Source organism: Pocillopora damicornis, chromosome 4 (genome assembly GCF_964200805.1).
Source record: "Pocillopora damicornis chromosome 4, jaPocDami1.2, whole genome shotgun sequence".
Lineage (NCBI taxonomy): Eukaryota > Metazoa > Cnidaria > Anthozoa > Scleractinia > Pocilloporidae > Pocillopora > Pocillopora damicornis.
Genome location: NC_142673.1, coordinates 17,690,978 through 17,714,668, shown reverse-complemented (window position 1 = coordinate 17,714,668; position 23,691 = coordinate 17,690,978). Strand labels below are relative to the sequence as shown.

Below are 23,691 nucleotides of genomic sequence, written 5' to 3'. Positions count from 1 at the left end.
CCTTGCGTGACAATGCAAAAATTACCGTTAAGTCAAAACCACAACAGATTGTTTTAAATGCGCACCCAATTAAAAACACAGAAATTAATGACATCGTCTTTCTAAGAAACCGGTTTACACTCTTCGAGAAGTTTCTGAGAATCATGATTTCTATCAGGCGTTCCTTCTTGTTTATTGTTCTCCATTTCCTCGTTCCTACTCTTTTGCATCCAAAAGCCAGTGCAAGTCACGCAAGCAAAATGGCGGATAACACTTGGTAAACCGTTCGTACGACCTCAAGTGATACACTGGAATAGCTTAGTTCCTGTACATAAACAAATAATAAGAAACTGAGTGCCGTCATAATGGCGGATAGCGAAGACGAAGAAGTTCCCCCGCAGAGAGATGTGAAGGTATTTTGTACTTTTAGCTTCACCACATGGACACATGACATGGACAAATTTCAGATTGGTTCAAATAGCGTACGATGAGACACCTTTTGTGAAACTTTCGACAACTCCTGGAGAGTCCAAGATAGTTCGTGTTAAACTCTTATCAACATGCAATTTAAGAGGACACAATTTCCACAGTTAAGGTTTAGAACTCCAAAAGAACTTGGTGCTGGCAAACTGTTGCAAAGAAATAGTTTGACAGTGCTCTGTTTTGTTGTAAAGCAACTTAGTAAGCGGCTAGAGCATGAAAGCACTGAGGAGAAACACTGTTGACTATGTCTTGTGTTTCTCACTACACTTCTATTGTGCTCTAGCTGTTTCTTGGATGCTTTACAACAGGACAGAGCACAGTCAAGGCTTCTCTAGTTGTTAAATATTTTAACATTTGTGTTGAAATATTTTAATAGTTTTTCAACAGGATTTTACCTTCAAACAAATGAGGAAAATAAGAATGTTATATTCAGCAATAAATTTACCCACTGCTCGCTCAAGCTTGCTGGCTGTTTCCACCAAGTATGGGTTGACATTCATCGGCTGCCCTACAGGTATTTTGAAACCATTTTTATTAATTTGTTGTTGATTTTTGTTTTGTTTTGGTTTTGGTGTTGAGAAAATGTAGTGAACAAGTTAAAAAAAATGTGCACAATAACAGTACTTATACAAAAACCAAGGACAATTAACTGAATGAGAGCACATTTCAAAGGAGTGTCCTTAAAACCAAACCTTAGTAATCAATAAAGCCAATGAGATGAAAAGAAAATATCATAACAAGTCAATGAAAATTTACAGCAAAAATAAGTAGACTGCTCAAAGCAAGTTTTGGATCTGATTGTTTCAAAGGATAGCACAAGTTTTCTCTTGCAGGTGTAAATCTGGCATAAATTAAGCCTGAAAATCATCAGATTACAGCTGGATGTGTTATTTTCCTTAAACTGAATTTTCTTTTCTGATTGCCTCTGGTGATAAGAATGATGTATATACAAAATTTGAACAAAGTGTACATATTTACATATGTGTGGACCAAGACAATATTAAATCACAAAAATTGCATCAATCGCATATACATGTAATTTCTTCATGGGATATTTAATGAATTACTATTGTGCTGCATATCATTGTTTTAAATTTTTAAATCCAGATTATTACTTAATGTCAGGAACTAATTGCCATGAATAAAAGTGAAAAAAACTGAAACCATCGAAAGAATTAATAAATCTGATGAAGGAAGCATGCAGAATGTTGGTAAGTTGAAGCAGCTCCTTAGCATAACTATTCATCTCTTTACCATTTGTAGAATACTGATAGCAGTTCTTTCCCTTAGAACACCTCCCTACCCATCACATGTGCCACTCTAGGCCTGTTTATCATGACACCAGCATGGGTCACTCTGCTGTTCTTTCAGAACCCTGTTTGCTTTAAAGGGGCTGAATTCTTTGATTGTTCCATGCCACAATATTTGTCCAGTTCTTTACCAAAAATTTTTCAAACAAATACCCTTATAGGCCAGTATAATCAGAGTTAGCTACTTATATCATTGCAAAATAAAGGTAGCTCTGAACTTACTTGTACTTTACAGAATATTAAAAACATAAATCTTTAAATGCAAATAACGATAAGCTAATAAAAAAGCAGGGATACATGCATATCAAACTTGCTATTGGTAATTTGTCACAAAACCAGTGGCACATGTGAATTACCTGAATGCAAGTAATCAACAACAACCGGTAACCTGATTGTATCTTTCAGTGGCCAATTGCCCTTCAACCCTCTAAGAAATTAGTCATCCTGTACAATTTGTGGGTCTCAGCAGTGATGATGTGACTCTGCCTGTCTGCTATGTGGATGGAGATCAAACTGTCATATATTTTTACAATATTCCAACACTTGGGAAGCTCTGTATGTTGTACTTTTGTAGACCTGTTTATCATGACACCAGCATCTGTTTCTGCGGGTTTGCATAATAAAATTAAAGAAGCAATTGTTCCTCTCTCTCTTAATCATTTAGATGGAATGACGTTCGCCCCTTATGTGTAAATAAGGAGATCCATTAACAGTTGGACTGCATTTTATTCTTCCTTATAAGGATGATGAAACTATGCTATAAATTAATGCATTAAGGCTGGTCTAAAAAATTAGGGTTGTTGATTCCTTTTTTATAAGGCTTGTCTCTTGTGGAAGAAGGGGTACATTTGGAAATGTATAGCATAAATTGTTTGAGGGTCATTAAAATATTAAACGCAAATAAAATGTACATTCCGATCAAAATTTAGATTACAGTGGTACAACATTGGAGTGACTTCAATTTACAGTAAATTTTTTTGAGAAATAAACAACTTGGGAAATTGAACACCATATGTAGAACTGGTTTAAGGTCAGCTGATGTACCTCCGCTGTCTTTTTTGTTGTTTTCTCAGTACACTTTTCTGTTTGATGGTTTTTCCATTATTCTGTGCTACTCCTAGGCTTTCTTTTTTTGATCTCAAGTATTGTGCAAGCTATTCAGAGTCAACATCAATTCAATTGTTTCCAATAATTCCCCTTTAAACCATGCAGTACGAGGAAAATGACAAAATTAAACGATAGTTAAAAACTTAAAATACCAAATGAAACTATGATCCGACTTAAAGAGAAAATAAAATTTTAAAAAATCGAAAATAAATACTATTCGTAAAAACGTCAAGATTGCAAATCTGTAGCTGATTGTTCACTACATTGTTAAAATTCTCATTATCTTATAAGACCATTTCCCTTTTTCTTACAAGGATTTTGAAATATACCGTTAAAACTGCATCAACTTAACTTTCTAACAACCTAATAACTTTTAGATCACCCAAAAGTCTTCATTCATAGTGAAGTATTGTTACTCCGCCCATAATCTTCAGATAACCATACACAGTTTTACGGTCTTCTTCTCTAAGTGGGTGGCAAGATTTTGCAAACGGCGAATTCGAACAATATCAGGTTTGCCTGCATTAAAAACACGATAAAGGTGAAAGGCGACTTGGTGCTTCAAAGCGAATTGAAGTTCCGGAACGGACAGCTCGAAAGAGTCCTTTTGATCTGAAGAAGTGGTCTTCACTTCAACGAACGTTACCACAGTGCGTTTGTCACTCTCCTTAACACCTGAGATATGTTGTCGAATCTCAATGTCGTACGGCGCAGTTGTGTTCCCGTTTTCGTTTATCCAGACAATTTCAACCAAGCCAGGAGAGTGGCCTCGTGCTTGCTCTTGGAGAAACTCGAACACACACTGTTCTCCCCAACGACCAATGTCTTCTTTGTTTGGGTTATCCAACAGCGGGATCCGCTCCAAGATCCTCTGATTATCATTAAATTGTAGATCTTCGAATTCAACTTCAGAAGGACCTCCATCAAACCAGAGATTGGAGCGGCTGAGAGACGTTTGCCTCGCTACATCGCCAGGAATGGTTACGAAAGTCATCTCCCCAGGTAGGGGCACTTGGGGTGGAGGGGGCTCCACGATCTTTGCATTGTGCTGACGGTTCTCAATTTCATTGGGACACAAATCACTTGCTGTTTCGCGAGAACTTATCTGCTGGTTGTTCACAAAAGCATCTTCAACGATTACCTCAGGTGGTTGCTGTGCATCGTTTTCAGTGCGCTGTTGCCTAGGGACGACTGCACCAGGTTTATCCTGCGCCGATTTCCTATCCTCTCCCTTCAGGGGATTTTCCGACATGGCCTCTGGCGCTCTTGTGGTATTAATATCACGCTGTGTAGGTCTCTGAACCAAATAGTCCTGATTCTCTTCTCTAAAGGGCTTCTCTACAGTTTCAGGAGGCTCCGGCAAGGACCAAATCTTTAGAATGGGTTCACCACTGGGATCCCCTTCACGTTTACAAGCCTTGTCATATTGAGCAGACGATTTTGGAGGCCAGGAATGAAGACCATCGTCGCCTGACCTGGAAGGGGTGGCGGTTTCCTTATGAAAAGGAACTGCTTTATTCATAGCCTCTTCACCATCATCCATTGCAATTTCGGGTACCTCAGGAGGTGGAACGATCCACCGTTCTTCGTCTCCCGGTAATGGCTCCAATTCCTGCTTCTCCTCCAAGTAGCTGTCAAGATCATTCCCACTGTAATTTTTCACAGCAACCAAAAAGTTGTTGAGGTCTGAAGCACCCGGTTTTTTCCCTCCACAGCTTGCCAGCTTAATCATCTCGGCATTTAAGACTTCTAAATTATCCTGATACTCTTGTACGACATATAAACAGAACATGCCCCCAGCCTCTTGTATGCCGGATTTTTCTTCAAGGGGAACGTGAACGTCAGGGTGTGTGGACAATGAATACACAGTTGCCAAACTTGGTACGGAGGCAAATTGCATCTGCGGCAGTTTCTGTGCAAATCCTTGAGAGCTTAGTTCGTTGTACACCGATTGATACCTGGAGTATAGGAAACGTTGCACACATGGGATGAGTTGGTGGAAGTGCTTCTGCAAGGGAACGCACTGGTATTGCACTGCGCCGCCTGGAGTAAACTCTTTCTTGACGCATTTACTCAACGTTGCTACTCCACAGTTATTCAAGAACGAGGAAACATAGTGCTTCATTAATTCATGGTCTTCTTGAGGCTTGTTTTTAGACGAGCGACACTTTTGAGGTTGATAGAAATCTCCAAAGTCAAGAAAGTGGACACTTTTTTCCTTCTGGAAAATCTTCAAGAGACTTTTATCATCGGCTATTAGTGGCCTCTCAGAAAGTGCAACCCATTTATCCGTTGTAGGGAAAATGCGTATTTGGTCGTCTTGTAAGGACTGTTTCAAAAAGGCAGCCATATTTGCGTCGATCTGTTGATCAAGTCGCATGCTGTGTTTGTGGTCGCGTCCGATGCATTTACTTCCAAAGGTGGCAAAGATTTGCAACATATCGCTCAAAGATGAAGGAGAAGGAAAACGAGAAACTTCGGCAACAGTCGATGCCATTTCGATGTACTCACCCACATTAGGTGTCGCGTCGACACCGATATGATCAACAAAAAAGACTGAAAGACTTTCCTGGGTAGTTCGGCTTCCATAGAACATTTCCAATAAGGGCCTTGTGGTCATCTTGTCTTGTTCTTCAAGAAGCTTCCGAGAGACTTCTGTCGGATCTGTCCAGCAAACGTCTTTCTTCAGGTAAAAAAATCCAGCCGATTGGAGACTTGGAGGGCGCTGTGGAACAAATATCATCTCATTCTTTAGAAATGCCTCGTGTACTTTCATTCTTTCTACCCCACTCTGATTCATTTTCTCAAGAAGAAAGAAATACACTCTGCTCATGTGCGCAACAGAAGTCGTAAATTCCTTTCGTTGATTTCCATCAATCCTTTCACAGCCGCCACCTGACCACTTCTTCATCTCATTTATCAGCCCATCCACGCCTACGTTTTCTCGAATTCGAAGGGTTTCTATGAAAGACGAGCTCTTTAAATCTGCTGCGACGTACTTTACATGATTCTCAAGTAGCTGACAAACATGTTCACTCCGCACAAAGAGGTCTCTTGGAAGATGGAAGTCCTTCCCTCCAGCGGTAGAGGCCATCCACGGTTTGGTGACGAGATTCAGGTAAAAGGAAGATCGAGTTTCCTTGAGATTATGCCCGTTTGTATCTTCAACGTGGACAAATTCTTCAGCATACTGTGCGTACTCGTCACCCCAACGTTCATCTATGCACTGAGCCAAGAACTTTGACTCCTCAGGACTGATTCGTTGCTTAGCGTCAGTGCTGTCAATCTTTCGAAGAAATTCTTCAAACTGCTCGCAGGCCCAGTCATTAATAATGTAAAAGCCATCAGGAGTTGTCTGCCAAATGTTTTCGTAGGACGCCCAAGGTGTTTTAGCCTAAAGAAATAGAAAAAGGAGATATTTTGTTGAACGTTCTAACCATGCATAGATTTCTCATAATGTCTATTTACTATTCTGAATGCATACTTCCAAGTTTTAGCCTAAAGAAATAGAAAAAGGAGATATTTAGTTGAACGTTCTAACCATGCATAGATTTCTCATACTGTCTATTTACTTTTCTGAATGCATTCTTCCAAAATGCACCTCTTAAGATGAAACTGAGAGACCTAGTAGGTAATATGTTATGACATAAAAACAATCTGGTATAAACAAATATATAACCAGGTGGGTGCTGAAATAAAGATTTAAGAGCATACCATCGTGTCTCGATGTATCCTTACTGGTTTCCTTTTAATGGACAAAAAGTGTTTGACACCGAGCTTGGTAAGAAATTCTTTCCAATCCGTAGAACGAGCTTTCAATCCCGTATAAGCGCTCTTCCAGAATGTACACAAGGTAGCTTCTCAACACCTCATTAGACTTGGACTGTAAATCACAAAAAGTACATCCGTGTTGGAATCATATTACACTACCAGCTATCCCCAAGATTCATCTAAAGTTTCCTAGTTGTCTCTTTAAAAATTATCTGGGACACCATATCAGATATCGAGATGAACATAAGTTTCAAAATTCTAAAGCGAATATCTACGAGCGATGAATTTCTATTTAAGAAACCAATTCTTTACATGCATGAGAAAACTAAAGCCAATAAAGAAGCGTGAGACCGCCTTGGCCTCTGACTCTCGCCTAAACATTCATCATTGCCAAAAGTACAATGCGAATTTAATACCTTCCACTTGTCTGACTTGAAAGTTGGGATTATGTGACTGTTGACGAGCTCCTTAGGGCTCCAAACTTTGACTCGTAAACTTCTCAACAGTTGTTCAACTTGAGAACGACCGATATCATCCAGCGAAGAGAACAAAGACGGGTGTACTGTGGAGAGGTCTTTCTCGAGCACCGAGAATGTCGTCTGCTCCTGAGATTTGGATCCTGGAGTTAGATATCAGAAAAAACTTCATGACCAGAACGAAATTCTATATTATTTTCTGAAAATGAGAAAAAGCTTTATCACATGCCAATTACTCCAGTATACTGATGTGATAATTCAAATCAAGCCGCTCTCCGGGGCACGGATTTGTACCATCTTCTTCCGAAAGAAAAAAAGGCTAAATCATTTACGACAAAAAGTGAAGAGTTTAGCAATTTAGGGATTATACTTCCTCTATCATTTTTATGCGATGAAATCTGTTTATGGACCTACCTTTCTTAGCCTTTGGAATAGCTCCCTCGGATATTTTCTGCAAAGACAACGGTAGGAAAATGGAGTCTTCCTTCAGGTTTACGAATGTGCCATCTGTTAACGGAATCACCTTGAGAGAACGAATTCGATCAAGCATTTCTTGACTGCTATTTCGCTCCTGCTCGAGACATCTATACATGCACTGCAACCATCGAGCTACCCAACCTATCCTCATAACATCCAGTTTGCAGTCCTTACTATGGGATGTGGCTTCATCTTCATCTGAAGCCTTTTTCACCTCCGCTCTGCCAATGTCCATCAAGTGCCTACTGGACAAAGTCTCGATTCCAAGACGGGATCGAAGAGCGGGATTTAGCGCTGGAATAATTTCTGGGTGAAGGTAGCTCAACCCTAAGTGCTCCTTCAAAAGGGCAGGAGTTATGAGCTCCTGTATCATGCTGTCTTCGGAAAAAATAGCCTCAGTGGGGAGAACCCAGTTGTAGCTCTTTCTATCACCAGCTTCGGTCAGTTCCTCAGTTTCCTTGCGGGACACGATAACAGGTATACAACACTTGCTTTGAAGAAGTTTTAAAATATGGCGAGCAACGGGCGAAAAAAAGTCGAGGATTTCCTCTTCAAGCGGTACAAATTGGAAATACGAAACCACCGAGGAAAGGCCGGAAAAGGATGGATGAACCTTTAGAGAAAGAAAGAGACATTTCAGCTACTTTGAATTTTGAGTCCAAAAATTTCAAATCTCAAGATTTGGATCCTTAATTTGGAGGGTTTGAAGCTATAAGCAAAATGACTGACTGGAACAACTATACGTCTTCCTACCATGAACACCGAAAGAGCGTCAATAAACAGTCGTGGAATCTCTTCCCTTAGCCACTGGTTCCAGGATTTGTCGCTGTCGACATCCTCTCTAGACGAAGGAACCTCAAAGTCGCCTTGAATGATGAATCGAAAACCATAACTTCTCAGGGGAAGATACGCAAACACATTCTGTGGCGGCAGGTTCTGTAGGAGATATAAAGTAAAATGCATTCCAAGTCTGCTTTCCCCTGATAGAAGTAAAAGTAGCCTAACGTATACATTCAAACCAAGTAACCCATCGCACTGGAGCTTACACTGGTTCTCGTGAAATGAAACGTCTGGGGGTATCGTTATTATACCTGGATGAGATGTTTGTTCACCGCAAGGTCACCTCCAGCGCGCTAACCGCTAGGTAACCGTGTCGCCCATAAAAGTAAATATTCATATAATTACAGAGTATGACCATTTCCCTCCCCCACCCCTCAGTCAATGTTGCTTACGTGTTTATGACTATAATTTTATAATTTTTCAAACATTTCAAGCAACATGAAATTGGGGGAAGATAAGCTCTTCGAGAGGATAATATTTTCGTATTTTTTGCAGGTGTATAATGTAGATTAGTTTCAACAAGTTTTGTAAAAGATATACGTTTCTTCACATATAATTTCATTTCAGGGGACTCCAGAAAACCATTTTCGCTTGGCTCTCAGTCCTTATCATTATCAAGAAACACTTAAACAGGCCAAGAACTGAAGTGTAATAGGGTAAATTTTACCTGATGCCTAATCCGTAGACTTGAACTACTGCCTGAGTCATCAAACAAAGGGAAAGCTAGCGCCAGCTCAGTCATCTCTACATCCTCTTTCATCTTAATTGAATTAAAGTGACAAAAGCAATTAAAATAAGAAGTCCGGCTTTGGCAATATGCTTTTCACAAGACCCGATTAAAACCTTAATGATCATACTCAGTGTAGAATGAGAGATGACGGCAATAAAACTAAACAAACGAAAAATTCGTACAAATGCCGAATAAATATATATGAAGACGATGTGATGCACAAGTACTTGCAATCGTCCCTGGTACCACTAACATATCAATAATTTTAATGATAACAAACTTTGATTGCCAGACTTATCAGCAGCAAAACGACAATACATTTGTACTTTTAAGATAACCGTAAACTGTCTTCTTACATTTGAAGCATCAAGCTGTTTTTTGATAACAAGCCACCGATCTGTGCCTTTGGTGTGCTTGATTTCCATGATATTATCTCCCAGGTCCTTCCTTATCATTTCACTGCGACTGTTGTGTACCTAGAGAGAAATTGAAAGGTTAGGCGATTTTCGGCAATTTCAGCCAAGTAGTAAATGCAACAAATGTAGAGGGCATAAAGTTTTGATCTTGCCAACTTCGTGATCAGATTGAGAAATATGGAAATGGCTCAGATTTCGATCCGTTCAGAGAATCAAAAATAAACTGACTGGTTCGAACAGGAAAACTGTTGCATTGAAAGGAAGAATAATTAGCAGAGGTGAGTTTTACCTTTTACAATCTAGAATGTTATTTGAAAATTGTGTGGCTAGATATTTAATGATGTTCATGGCACTTGCTGCTGCTATGAATAAGAATACCACCAACAACAACGATAAGAAGCAAAAGAACAACTGAAATTCACCAAAATTAATATTGCATACGTTGAGAGTCAATACTAATTACGAGTTTTTGTCTGGAGTCTTAATTGCCTATGGTTGTATAGAAACCTGCTGAGAGAAGAATGAGTACTTTAATTTGTTGACACAGAGTTGAAACCCACCTTGTCGTGAATAAAGATTCCTCGCAAACGATGCAAGAATAGCAAGAGTGAGGGACGAATGTCGTGAAACCTGGGCACCAGAGAGGACTTCTCGTTCTGTCGATGTTCATCATTTAATGGCAGGACTATGCGAGTCGGCCAGCTACAGAAAAAAAAGAGGAATAAGAAAGCATTTTGAATAAACAATGTAACAAGCAAACAAAATAACGAGTTTGCAAAGCGCTCGAGTGGCACCAAGACTTAAGTTGAAGGTCTTATTTAAATCTCTCCTGAAACAGTTCGTTTTCACCGAGGATTCTCCTGTCGGAAGGAGTATAAAAGTCTCAACTCACCAGCTAAATTCATCCCCGGAGCTGCTTACTCCACTGCCATTATCTCCTTCCTCATCATCAACAGATTCGTCTCCCAAATCCTCCATGGTTTGTTCCCCCGAACAATTCCCTCCAATCCACTCAGGAAGAATGTAACCAATCGGCCCGCTTTTAGCGTCAAATCGAATGTGATATCCATTGGAATGGACTTCGGGGCAATCAGTAACCCGAAAGACTGACTTGAAACCAATACCTTTTTGTCCTAAAATTGCGCAAAACAATGAAAATCTATAATAAATTTCTATCATTCCATTTTGTAGGTCATAATGCTGACCCAACAGAAAGGTGTTCTAAATGTATATCGTGTGTAAGCACTGAGACTCTGCGTTACACATTTACACGTGAACGCTTTCCTTTAGGAAAACCTTGCGTTTAAATAGGCATAAATCTGTAGTTTTTTGTGACCTTGTGACTTTGAAACATCAAGCTATTTTGTACGCAAAATCAAAAGAAAGGTTTTCAGGTGGAAACATTCCTCTAGGAAAACTTAAGCGTAGATAAGCGTTGATCCTCAATTTAATTAATCTGCAGTCATATCCTTGTAACTTTTTGTGTGCGCAAACTGGGTGAGAATTAATTTTCATTGCTAGAGTGGGCCAAATTAATCTTATAATGCAAGACTCATATGTACCCACTTACCAATGAAGCCATAACGATGTTTCCCTTTGGTACTTCTTCCGACATCACACAACGCACGGATATTCTTCTCCTCAAATCCAATCTCGTTGTTTAGTATCACGATCCTGTCCCGCTCGAGGACGAACAAAAGAGACGGAAATCCTGGGTCAGAGCACACCTCGGGGTAGGAATTATCGTCTGCATTCTGAACGAGCTCCAACACAAAGTGGGTGTCCCTAGAGTAGAGCTCACTGGACAGACGTGCTAAGCCACGACCTTCTCTTTCGCGCTGTCGCTGGACAAGTTTGGACTCCTCTTCTCCGAGCTCAATACCGATTCCAAAGTCATCTCGGCGAATTTGGTCGATTACTGCTTTGCACTCATCTTCTTGCTGTCTGGGAGGAGCAAAAGGAGTGGGAGGTACTTCTGGAAATTCATCCTGAGTGCTCGATGTAACTGTTCAGATTGTAAAAAAAATGCGACAAAATTTAGGCTTATGGATCAAGGCACATTATCATGATGCGAAGGGTTTGGCTACTGGGCCAGAAAGAGGAACAGAAGGTCCGAAAATTAAAGTACTCGGCATAAATTATAGATTAAGTAGACAATGAGTGAGGAATAGAGAACACAAAAGATAAAAGGGAAACTGGGAGGTATAGAGGAAGCAAAGAAGGAATAAAGGCCTGCAAAAAGTACCTTCGTCTCCAGCCTTCTCAGCAAAGTTTTCCTGATCTTGAGAAACTGCTATATCGCCCTCTGGTTCACTTTCCGTGGAAGTCTGGAAAAAAAAATTAGCTGTTACCATAGTCATTACACCAGGAAAGGCCACTCTAAGATCATAAAACGCAAAAAAGATCATATTAGAGGTACCAAAAGGGGGAAATTCCAACAGCTATGTTGCCATGTTCATACGCTTCTTAAAAGATCAAAGGAAATTTCAGTCTACACACCTCTGTCTGCAACGTTGACGAAATATGAGCCGCAACAGGCTTGACAACAGCGATCGGTCTCTTTTGTTCGTCATCACTGTAACTACCGGAGACCAAGCCTTCGTCTTCCTCTCTTTTGCACGCAACTCTGTTGAGAAAGTCATCTCTCCACTCACCTATCCCCAGGACAAATCCCAGGAGGTGTAGACGGCCACGTTGAGACTGGGTAAAGCAGCTTCTAAGCAGCAAGGATGCTGCCTCAGTTGAGCCAACTAACTTTTTGAGAGGCTCAAAGAAAACCTAGACAACAGAGACTGGTGGTTAGAATGATCTATGGGAAAAAAACACCAAATTTTCAGTTTAACAACGAAGAAATATTGCGAATCAAAGTACCTGAGTAACCCATTCAGAGACTACACGAGAGACTTCATGACAAGCCTTAGTGTAGCCCCATATTTCTGTATTCAAACCGCACATAAGTCACAATTCTTCTGTTCATTCTGACGAAAGGTTAACGTTCGCAACGTCAGCTTCATAAACTCTCTATGGTGGCCAATTTGTATTATCAACTCAGTTGCTAAAAAAGCAAAAGCCTTTAGAGCGCCGGTAATCTTCGCACTTAAAAATGTGTTTTTTAATGGCAAAAACATCGTATCTTTCGCATAACAGTGATTATAATTAATGCTTGTTTCAAGCCTCCTGTACGCTGATGCTCCTCTTAGCAGTAGCCTAAAACCAAAAGGAAGCCCTTTGCTTGACGCTTTCAGTCTATCTTACATTACTGAGTTGACAAAAACATTCCTAACCAAGTCTGTTACGGCACTAAAGCAGCCATGTTTTGGAGCTAATAAGGGCAACATTTACGATGATCCGGAAGACTGGGAGAGGAAGAGCAGGACGCGCTCTTGACGCTAGTCTGAGTTCATACAAAAGGTTAGCCGACGATCTACGTAAGTACTAATACACACCTTTGCTCCAACTGCCCGTGCTAACCTGAGTGGCATATGGGTCAAACATTTAAGAACAAAAGTAGATCGATGATCGCAGTCACTTCTGTCGTCAACTCCCATTGATGCTAATGACGATTGTACATGATTGGCTAAAAGAGCCACTGGGGTGTTAGAAACACCGCCATTCATCATTACCATGGAAACCAAATGCCCAGTCGCTCCTATCACATCTCGGTGACGCGTGCATTCTCTAAACATGTCCGGCGATGTGTCCATAGTGACTCGCAGAAGAACATCAGGAGATGTTTCCATGACAACCAGAGGGTTTCGACTTTTGGAAGATGTCTTTCTAGTACTCAAAAGAATCCCTTCATTTTCCAAAAATGACTTTAGGTCGCCAAGTTTAGAGACCTCTCCACCGAAAACCTCATCCCAGTGAGTCCAGAGGGAAACATCTTCGAGGAGGGGAGTGCTTTTTATAGCTTCTAAAGCTTCTTCTTTAATCTTAAAACCCAGAACACCACCTTTACGCGTGCTTAGGCTGGTGCTACCCGTATCTCCCACTCCAGAGCTGCGACGCAAAAGAGCAGCTTCGTAAACAATCAAAGGAATGTTCGCCCCTACTAAGTTCTTCTTTCGCTCTGCAGTTTTTTTCACCAAATTCGCAGCGGACCCAAATCCGAGATCCGTCACTTTACTGACATTGTAGTAATCACACAAGTACTGTTCTATGGACTCCTAAACAAAAGGCAAAAGAAGTGAGCTTACTCAACAGGATAGGCTTACGTTCAAACTTGATAAAAATCACCGTCCATTAAATTAAACCTTAGAATGACAAGCTGCTAATGTACCCAAAAAATATCACTTCTTGATCTAATATTAAAGTCATGAGAAAAAAAAAACGATACTACTACGAACTATAGGAAAGTACAACTTGTCAGTATCATACAGTACATGTAAAAATCGTTTCAAAACAGCGCGGAGAATATGCATACTGATGTTGGATTGTAAAGGGTAAATGTGACTAAAAGTCTCCGTAAACGGAACGTACATTGTGGAATTTTGATCTTAATATGTGGTTATGTGTTAAGTGAACGAATTAAGATCCCTTAAGCTGCTGGTTGGTACAGATGTAAGTTTAGTTACAGCGAATAAAGTAAGCCCAAGATTTTTCCATACGATTTTCTAAGATCTGTTACCACAAGACACGAATTACAGTATTCCTCCGCTTTGAAGTTGCTTTTGTTCGTGTTATTTCATATTTAAACGCTAGAATTAATAAAGTTGTAATTTTTACTTACCGGAGATGGTTCAGTTCCGCACTGAGATATAAAATCTAGCACACTATCAAGTGACACTCGAAGTCCAAGCCCGGTTCCTCTTTTGCCAGACGAAGCAATTCCACCAACCTCAGCTATGGCTTCACGCAGCGCTTTGTGTTTCATCAAGATCTTCAGGAAGGAACCATAACCGAACGCTTCAAAACCATCAAATCCTGAATATCTGTTCATGACATTTTCCTCAATTCTGGCTAGCGTCGCTAGGTCAGTGTGCTCCGCCTTATTCAGCCACTCATTTACTTCTTTGACAATAATTCCTAGCACACACATACAAAACGATGAAAAATTATTAAAATGAACTATCTATGAACTATCTATGAATACCATTAAAATAAGCGATTAGAACTTATACCGTTGTTGTTCACCGATGACAAAAACTATGAAATAAGCATTCACGCGTGTGTTTGCATTCAGAACGCGACAACTGGTTACAAAAGGGTGCCTTAGCAGATTCCACCGAATTACGATACACAGTGAATAAATTTATTTGAACAAATTTCAAACCCTTGTGACGGACTTTTTATACGAAGTAAGAAATAGTTATTTTGATATAAGAATTCCGTTGGAATTTAAATATTCCAATTACGAAGTCGCTTTAGTAACAGCATATCGGGAAGGTCGGTTCGAACGGTGATTGAAACGAACAAGTTTGCTTGTCGTTGGTAACCGTATAGTAGTTTAGTGCTATCACATTGAAGTTTCTTCTTTAAAACGATAAACCGCCAGCTAGGAAAACAATAGGAAAACAATAGGAAAACAATAGGAAAACAAAAAGACTACTTCATACATACTAACGAGGCAGATGAATCAAGTTTATGCGCGCACCTGCGATTTTTTGACGCACACGATTTGTTTAAATTCGCAATTGCATGCGATTTTTGGCGCGTTTTATTCGCGTTGTTTTGTTAACGTATACGCGAGTGGTACTGTAGTTTCCTCAATAGCGCGATAAGTTCCTTATACAGCGAGGAAGTACAGCACGCTCTTAGCTCGAAATCCAGCCTGGTGGTTTCAGAATGTTTTCCGCAAAATAAACTAAAACAAAAAATATCAAACCTTCGCTTGGTGGATCTGGCCCTGTTTCTGTCTCCGTGTGACTTGCCAGGCTGGCGGCTGCCTCGAGCTCTGTCTTCACTCTCTCATTAACCAGGTTTTCCAAGGCGTCTCCTAACAGACGCTTACAACTCATATAGAGTGCAAGCTGAAATAATTGCCTCCCGAGCGAATCCTCAATAACTGTGGTTAGGAACTGAGTGATCCTTTTTTCACGAATGCCATCAAACATCTCCAAGCAGCAATTGAACACCGCCTTCAGGGCGTCTGATGGGGATGTGTCGAGAAATTTCTTGACACAGCTCCTTGAGTCGCCATGATCTTGTCCAAGAAGATCTTTCTTGATTTTTTGCAAGCGTCTCTGGATTTCTTTGTCCATGTCAGCTGACACCTGTTCTCTGATATCTTTCCACTTCTCGCTCTCGCAACGTTTGGCTTTTTTAATCACCTAACAAATTAGTTAAAACAAATAAACAGCCCATATTGATTAATCAAAATGAGGTCGCTGAAGGATATCAAGGGGGCTCGTTCACTGATGCTTTACTTCCCTTTGGGCCAACCCAGAGACGTATAATAATGATTTTAAAGGTCAAATAACGCGCGCGCTTTATTAGACTTGATCTTGAGCTTAAAATAAAGGAACGTAAAGCAAAATATTGAGTAACATCACCGAGATAGCCAGTCCAATGCTCTGTATCCGGACGCCAAGTTCAAAAGGATTGCCACACTGATACTCTTCAGAGAGGTACTCCATGAATTCCTCTAAATCAACTTTCTTGCGCCACAGATCTTCCTTGTCCATGTAGTTCTCCAAGTGCTTCAAAATCTGAATAGTTGTTACGTGAGGTACCTGGGGAAGACCTTGAGGAGCCTTAAACATGTCATACACCACAGGCTGTTTCAAAAGAGGACCCAAATTGAGCTCCTCGAAGTCTGATTTTAAAAACAAATCAGAAAGGCTTTGGTTCAATTCGTACAAAGTGGAGATGCTGTTTGACATGACGTACGCATGGACGAATAAGTTGACCTTCGGGATTCACACAGATAAAATAGATCAGATAAATTGAATGTGACTCTTTTGCTTCTACTAATCTATCATTGTCGTGTCAATTAAACATTGTGTTAGAGGAAGGAACCAATAGGACGTGAGGTAACTGAACTGAAAGCAGCATTTTTACCATGATTAGTTTTTGGTTTTGTGGTCAAATAAATGCCTTTCCCTGATTTCAACCATGAGTGGATATAATGCAAGAATGTTATAGCCAAAATATTTTAGGTGGTTATAGTTTTCTCAATATGCCACTTTAAAATTTTGTGTAAACAGATTGCAATATAGAACAACCGAACCATACCAAGGTCAGGGACTTCAAAACTCTGCAAAATGGACAAGAACTGATACTGAACATGCAATTAAGCAAACATTCTTGTAATCATGTCCTGCACAAAAAAACTGAAAAAGGGATGAGATCTTCCAAACGTGACTACTTTACATAAAATTTGACTCACTTTAGCCTGCTTTTCAATTAGCTCCTTCAGGGCAGGAATATCTCTCTCTGTTCTGAAACCAAAAGCAGAAAGACTTGTTTTTCCAAATTCTTTGCACAGGGCAGCTTTTACCTTCTCCAGACCAACAAAGCGACCTTTTTCTGACAAGGAAGTGATGATCTCTTCTGCTGCCTTGTTAACTTCACGAAAAGTAGCATTTCTCACAGATTTTCCCTTGCTTGTTATGCTATTCATTTCATTATGGGCATGGCTGATTGACCTCTCAAAAGGACCTGGAGTGCCAACTTCTCGAATCCTTGTTTCATTGTACTTAGGAAGCGGAAAAAGATGCTCTCTTCCTGCTGGACTCGGCATGTTCACCTCTGGTAGTGGCCTTTCATGGCCAGCATGAGGAGAAGGGAGGCCTCCGATAGCAAACTGCATTTCTTCCTCAGCTTGTTGTTGCCTTATTTCAGCAAATGGCAATGATTGGGCCTGTGGACTTCCAGTAGAGAGTTTTGTGTTTTGTGATGGGGTCCTATGTCGTTGGGCTCTTGAAGCTACAGACACAAAAATTATGGAGTTTTGTGGTGAGTAGAAGGAAACAGTGCATTTAACAGTAACAGTTACCATAGCTATCTCTGCACCAGTACACAACTATATAATTGTCATAAATCAATTTAGGTGGGTCAACAACACTTGCAGATCTTATTTCAGAATGGCCTCCGATTGTATTATTACCGGCCAGTTCAGTTCGTCAAGTATTAAAATGCAGCAGACTGGTATTGGAGGGTGGTGGGTTCAACAACAACCAGGTCCTTGAAATACAAGTACATGTACCCGGTACAGTCAGATCATTCTGACTATGTACTGGGAGCATTGCTTCATCTCAAATCATCATATTAAATTACTGTGCCATTAAGCTCCTGGCCTTTACAGCTAAATCATGGGTGAGGACTAAAAGTATTTTCTGTTTTCAGTGTTGGTGACTTTTCACTTGTGTTCTTCCAGTGAACCGAAAAAAATCAACGTCTAAATAAGTAATTTCTATTGATTTCTTTTCAAAAACTCTTTTTTGAAAAATATGAGGTGCCAAACTAGAATTACGGCGTTTCTGTGAGTGTGGCTGACATGTCCATGTTAGCAGTATTAAGTCTAATAAACTGAGGAACCCATATCATCTTTTGTAAAGAACTGGCAGAAAAACCTTGTAAAATATGGTGAGGATTTGTGAAGAAAAGAAAAGGCAGTTGGGCTTGTAAGAATTTTACTTTCTTAAACACCACCATATATTGAAGTAGTTGACAGACATTCTGTCAACTACTTCAATAAATGGTACTTCATATATTGACCGGAGAGATTGTTGGCAATCGCTCCACAAATTCTGCGATAAACACGAAATAAACTCGATTTTGTAATGTTAAATCGATCGGCCACCGATCGCAGGCATCAGGGTTCCCAAGTATCCGTATCGTAATCATTACTTGCTTCTGTAAGTCGAAGGTAGGTCTCCCGCCATTCCTTTGTCCATGAGGCAGACCTAGGCAAGTAGCTAACAAGCGTTCCAAACAGTTGACTGTAGTTCTTGACATCCAAAACACTGTAGAGTGATTTAATATGTTCAAAATAATTCTCAATGCGGACATGGCTCTGCCTCTCCCTTCTCGAAAGAAAGAATAGAAATTCTTCGTCTTCACAACTTCTCGCTTCTTGTAGTATTGATTCATGGGAGAGTTCCTCTCTTAACGAAACAACAGCTGATTTATCCGCGACGGCCATCTTGTTTTCCTTTTTAAATCTAGTGCGCGATTCCGCTGACGCGCTCTACAATTTCGCACCTGCTGTCATGATAACTGATCTGATGAACTAACTCATGGGAAACACATGCATCATACACCAAAAAGCCCCCGTGTGTCGCAGAAGAGGCCGATTACTCGCAATTCTCGTAGTTTTGAATTTCCCTTTTGTTTTTCAGTACACGCATATGCTTGTATTTTTTTTACACGGATGCAATAGAAATTAATTAGAAAAGCATTTCTTGAAATGGGAAGTCGTCGTGTGTTTTGAGCGAAAAAGATCGTCAAGGGATCAGAACAACACCGGCCAGATTATGGTCACGTGGTCAGCAAAGACTTGTAGAAACCGATCATATTTTACTCTTGCCATCAAAACAGTCACGTTTGCATAAAAAAACAACAACAACAACAAAACGAAAAGACCGAAATTGGCGTAGCTGCCGAAACATCCGGAAAAAAACATGAAACGAAAGAAATAATGCTGTAAATTAACATTTTTTTAATGTCATGGGTACATGTTTCCGTGGGAATTTCCATGTGAACAGCTTGCTCCATCACTCACAAACTCTGCGTGATTCTCGCTGCTACTCGTTATGTTAAGCGCATGGACGATTCGAAGACCCTTTGGATTTGGTCCCTAAGTTGATCATAGCACATAGCAAGTTGAAAAATTCGAAGTCCATTTCAATTTGCTGAATGTCGTAACAGCCGTGTAAAGACAATAAACATCGCAACCATCGATGCAATCACAATGGCGCCAGGACTTCGGACTTCTTCGGAAGGATAGATCTCGAGTTCGGAGCCGACAAACTACAACTAATTTCGAAGAGTCCACGCTAATTTGCATATGTCAATGTGCCCGTAACAACTCGTTTCTACGCTATCGCGTATCCATCAGTTAAAAATTATTCGCTAAAAAAAAGGAAAAAGAATATTGCGCAATATCATTAGATTTTATGCAAATGTTTATTTCTCTTTCACTGTTGACCCTAGATACATGTACTAGGTACAATGCAGGAAGGTCGATCGGTACAGGTTGCTGCGTGACTAGCCAAAAATGTCCTCATAGTGACAACTTGGACTACAAGACAAGAACCAAAATATTCCCTACATATCAAAGCAACGAAATTGACCCAGTCAGATGTATCAGCAGTACCTAACACACTCACCTATTTTCTTCTTTTTGCAACCCCCTGTTTCCTTTTATATCATGCACATTTAAAATAAAAGCTTTAAACAGAATAGGGAAATACTGATTCACATACCTTTGTTTTCAACACTTGAAGTTGGCTGTGATTGAGGTGAGACAGTCACGGGTGTAGCACATTTTACCAGTGATGGATCTGTCATATCCCGTTTGCTTTCATCCTTAGTACCTGGTGAGACGGTATCTGTACTTGCAACATTTAGAAGATCTTCAGCCGAAGAGAGTCTTTCTCTGCGTCGTGATTTTTCTAATTTAGCTTCATTGGAATCTGACCTTTCCTGCTGACAGTCAGCGCCTGAACCGGACGATTTAAGCTTGCATGGATTCGATTCTTTCCATTTCATTAGAATGCTGCTTCCGTTTTTTTGGAGTTCAACAATATCTAACTCCGCCATGAAAATGCTGAACTTTTTTCTTTTCAACAACGCACTATAGTGTTCCTCAAAAGTTCTCCCAAACTTTTGCTCATACTTACACTTGAATTTAGAAATATTCAAACAATTACCGTCACAAGAACGTAAAATTTCAACAACCTCTTTCTTGAGTTGATCCAGTGTTCCTGGCTTCTCGGTCGATTTCGAGCCACTCGCCATAGCTGCTAACAATACCGCGACAAAAGATGCTAAACAATGGCAAAGCTTGTCAATTGCATAATAGAAACGTGCAAAAACTGATCATTCGTTCTAATCGTTCCCCCAAACTTTTCGTGTCAAGAACTGGCAGGTTCAACGTCGGTATGTTCTAGCAAAACCTCGCCGTCAACTGTGGTAAGACCTTGCGTGACAATGCAAAAATTACCGTTACGTCAAAACCACAACAGGTTGGTTTAAATGCTCACCCTATTAAAAACACAGAAATTTATGGCATCATCTTTCCAAGAAACCGGTTCATGCTCTTCGAAAGGTTTCTGAGAATCATGATTTCGATCAGGCGTTACTTCTTGATTATTGTTCTCCATTTCCTCGTTCCTACTCTTTTGCAACCAATAGCCAGTGCAAGTCACGTAAGCAAAATGGCGGACAACACTCGGTAAACTGTTCCTACAACCTCAAGTGATACACTGAAATAGCTTAGTTCCTGTACATAAACAAATAATAAGAAACTGAGTGCCGTCATAATGGCGGATAGCGAAGATGAAGAAGTTCCCCCGCAGAGAGATGTGAAGGTATTTTGTACTTTTAGCTTCATCACATGGACACATGACATGGACGAATTTCAGATTGGTTCAAATAGCGTACGATGAGACACCTTTTATGAAACTTTCGACAACTCCTGGAAAGTCCAAGATAGTTCGTGTTAAATTCTTATCAACATGGAGTTTAAAAGGACACAATTTCCACAGTTAAGGTTTAGAACTCCAAAAGAACTTGGTGCTGGCAAACTGTTGCAAAGAAATAGTTTGACCTGCAATTCAACTGGCTTTACTTCTTTAAACACCATTTATTTTTTTGTTATTTTAATGAAATCGTCTTTTAAAAGGTGGTTGGGCAATCAGTTTTTTTGTTGCTACATACGTGTTTGCGGTATGGCACCAGTCAACATGTGTATTCGGGAAGCTGTATCAAATAGCTCTCCAAATGTAATATACAATTATGTTTAACTTTGTATCAGTAACAGAAACTGTAGACTTCCTGCATACAATGTACTAGCCGTTAATTGTATTGAGTTTTATGATAAAGTTCAGATATAACGCGTGCTGTCGTTGATTGAATGAGCGTGCTCTGTCAGAGTACAAAACATGGATAGAAAGGGTAAGTTTAATTTCTAAAGAAACTGTGGTGCTGCATTGGTGGGAGAACATAATGAGGTAATTTGGTATTCTCATTTGAGTTGGTAACATAAATTTGCCACCATTAAGAGCTTCAAAGCTGACATTTCGAGTGTTATCCCTACATTAGAGTCCTTCACTATAGCTCTGACAAAGGGCTAATGTTTGAAACATCAGCTTTGAAACTCTTAACAGTGGCCAATTTATGAAACCAACTCAAATGTTAATACCAAATTACCTTACAAAACATGGAACTGAGCTAAAGCTGTCACGCAATCTGCCAATTTGTACTATTTCCCACCACTATCCAGACTTCTCTCTAGCTTTTTTTTGTTAATTGAAAGTGAAATTTCAGAACAAGTGAGCAAACAAAGGTTGGTAAACATACCAAGTGCTGTAATTGACATTATTATAATGAGAGAAGAGACAAAAATCCTTAAAGAGAAAGCGAACAATCTGAGTTTTTTTAGCTTATGGACATTAATAAAAATCAAGCACCACTAAAACTTGTATAGTATAAATGGTTTTGTCATAAAAATAAAGACAGAACAAAACATGAATGATGAAAGTGTAACCAAATTGGCATAACTGTTAAAACTCATATAAATCATGATGGTGTCAGAGTGACTGCCATCATGGCTAGCTCATCATGGGGATCTCTGGTCATTGTGGTGAAGCAAGCCTCAGAAATTTAAACAGCAGCCCTTTGAGTGAGCAACTAAGAACTTGCTCTGATATCCTTGTTGAGGTCACATCCATTACAGAATTGGAGTTTTATGGCACTGTGATCCCAAGCAATGTTCATGTTGCTTAGAATTCAGCAGTTGTTTAGTCATAAAACTCACATCTTAAGCAGTTTGTTTCCTATTTGTAATGTGAAAAATCTTGTGCGTTTTTATAAGCCACAATTTGGCCCTATTGCATTCAACATTTCACTTTCAGACCCTGTATTCAGACTGATAAAAAAAATTCAGGCAAAAGTGTTATGTTCAACCAGCTGAACTGTTTAAGTTTGTGAACTACTTCAGATTGTGACCTTTGATGGTTTGACATTGTCAACAACTTTAGTCTTGTTCAACCAATCAGATTATCTGAGCCATTCTAGCAAGGATTCTGATTGGCTTAATGTAGCATATTTTTATGAGAGTATCGAGCATGCTAATGATACTGTTGTTATAAACTAGAAGTGATGCATGGGGAATTTAACGGATTCTCTATTGTTAAACAAATGGAGAAGCCTTGACAGTGCTCTGTTTTGTTGTAAAGCAACTTAGTAAGCAGCTAGAGCACAAAAGAACTGAGGAGAAACACTGTTGACTATGTCTTGTGTTTCTCCCTACACTTCTTTTGTGCTCTAGCTGCTTCTTGGATGCTTTACAACAGGACAGAGCACAGTCAAGGCTTCTGTAGTTGTTAAATATTTTTTAACATTTGTGTTGAAATATTTTTAATAGTTTTTCAACAGGATTTTAGCTTCAAACAAATGAGGAAAATGAGAACGTTTGATTCACCAATAAATTTACCCACTGCTCGCTCAAGCTTGCTGGCTGTTTCCGCCAAGTATGGGTTGACATTCATCGGCTGCCCCACAGGTATTTTGAAACCATTTTTGTTAATTTGTTGTTGATTTTTGTTTTGTTTTGGTTTTGGTGTTGAGAAAATGTAGTGGACAAGTTAAAAAAAAATGTGCACAATAACAGTACTTATACAAAAACCAAGGACAATTAACTGAATGAGAGCACATTTCAAATGAGTGTCCTTAAAACCAAACCTTAGTAATCAATAAAGCCAATGAGATGAAAAGAAAATATCATAACGAGTCAATGAAAATTTACAGCAAAAGTAAGTAGACTGCTCAAAGCAAGTTTTGAATCTGATTGTTTCAGAGGATAGCACAAGTTTTCTCAAGCAGGTGTAAATCTGGCATAAATTAAGCCTGAAAATCATCAGATTACAGCTGGATGTGTTTCCTTAAACTGAATTTTCTTTTCTGATTGCCTCTGGTGATAAGAATGATGTATGTAC

The 23,691-nt window shown here is 39.7% G+C and overlaps 1 protein-coding gene and 1 pseudogene across 8 annotated transcripts in view; one reads left to right on the top strand and one right to left on the bottom strand.

The window, feature by feature from the left end:
- Positions 1-205: 205 nt before the first annotated feature.
- LOC113681163 (nuclear pore complex protein Nup214-like) overlaps positions 206-23,691 on the top strand; it is a 25,188-nt gene continuing 1,702 nt past the window's right edge. The window contains exons 1-4 of one of the 7 annotated variants that reach the window (XR_016186276.1): positions 206-392; positions 839-976; positions 1,588-1,673; positions 2,178-2,409. Coding sequence is in view for 5 of the 7 variants with exons in the window: in XM_089205326.1 (XP_089061452.1) it covers positions 345-392; positions 850-976; positions 1,588-1,607 (195 nt within the window). In the remaining 2 variants the exon portion in view is untranslated. Of the gene's footprint in view, positions 977-1,587; positions 1,674-2,177; positions 2,410-20,882; positions 23,259-23,691 lie in introns of those variants that run through there. The other 6 variants (XM_089205326.1, XM_089205325.1, XM_089205324.1 and 3 more) reach the window with 6 other exon arrangements.
- On the bottom strand, positions 2,479-20,664 carry LOC149047074 (uncharacterized; annotated as a pseudogene). The gene is made up of 18 exons (XR_016186261.1): positions 19,957-20,664; positions 16,917-17,455; positions 16,081-16,437; positions 15,414-15,858; positions 14,319-14,614; positions 13,036-13,755; positions 12,089-12,367; positions 11,835-11,916; positions 11,160-11,594; positions 10,482-10,722; positions 10,150-10,291; positions 9,530-9,649; positions 9,111-9,203; positions 8,357-8,539; positions 7,541-8,216; positions 7,067-7,269; positions 6,594-6,762; positions 2,479-6,273 (listed from the first exon to the last, which is right to left on the bottom strand). The product of XR_016186261.1 is annotated as an uncharacterized LOC149047074 (transcript).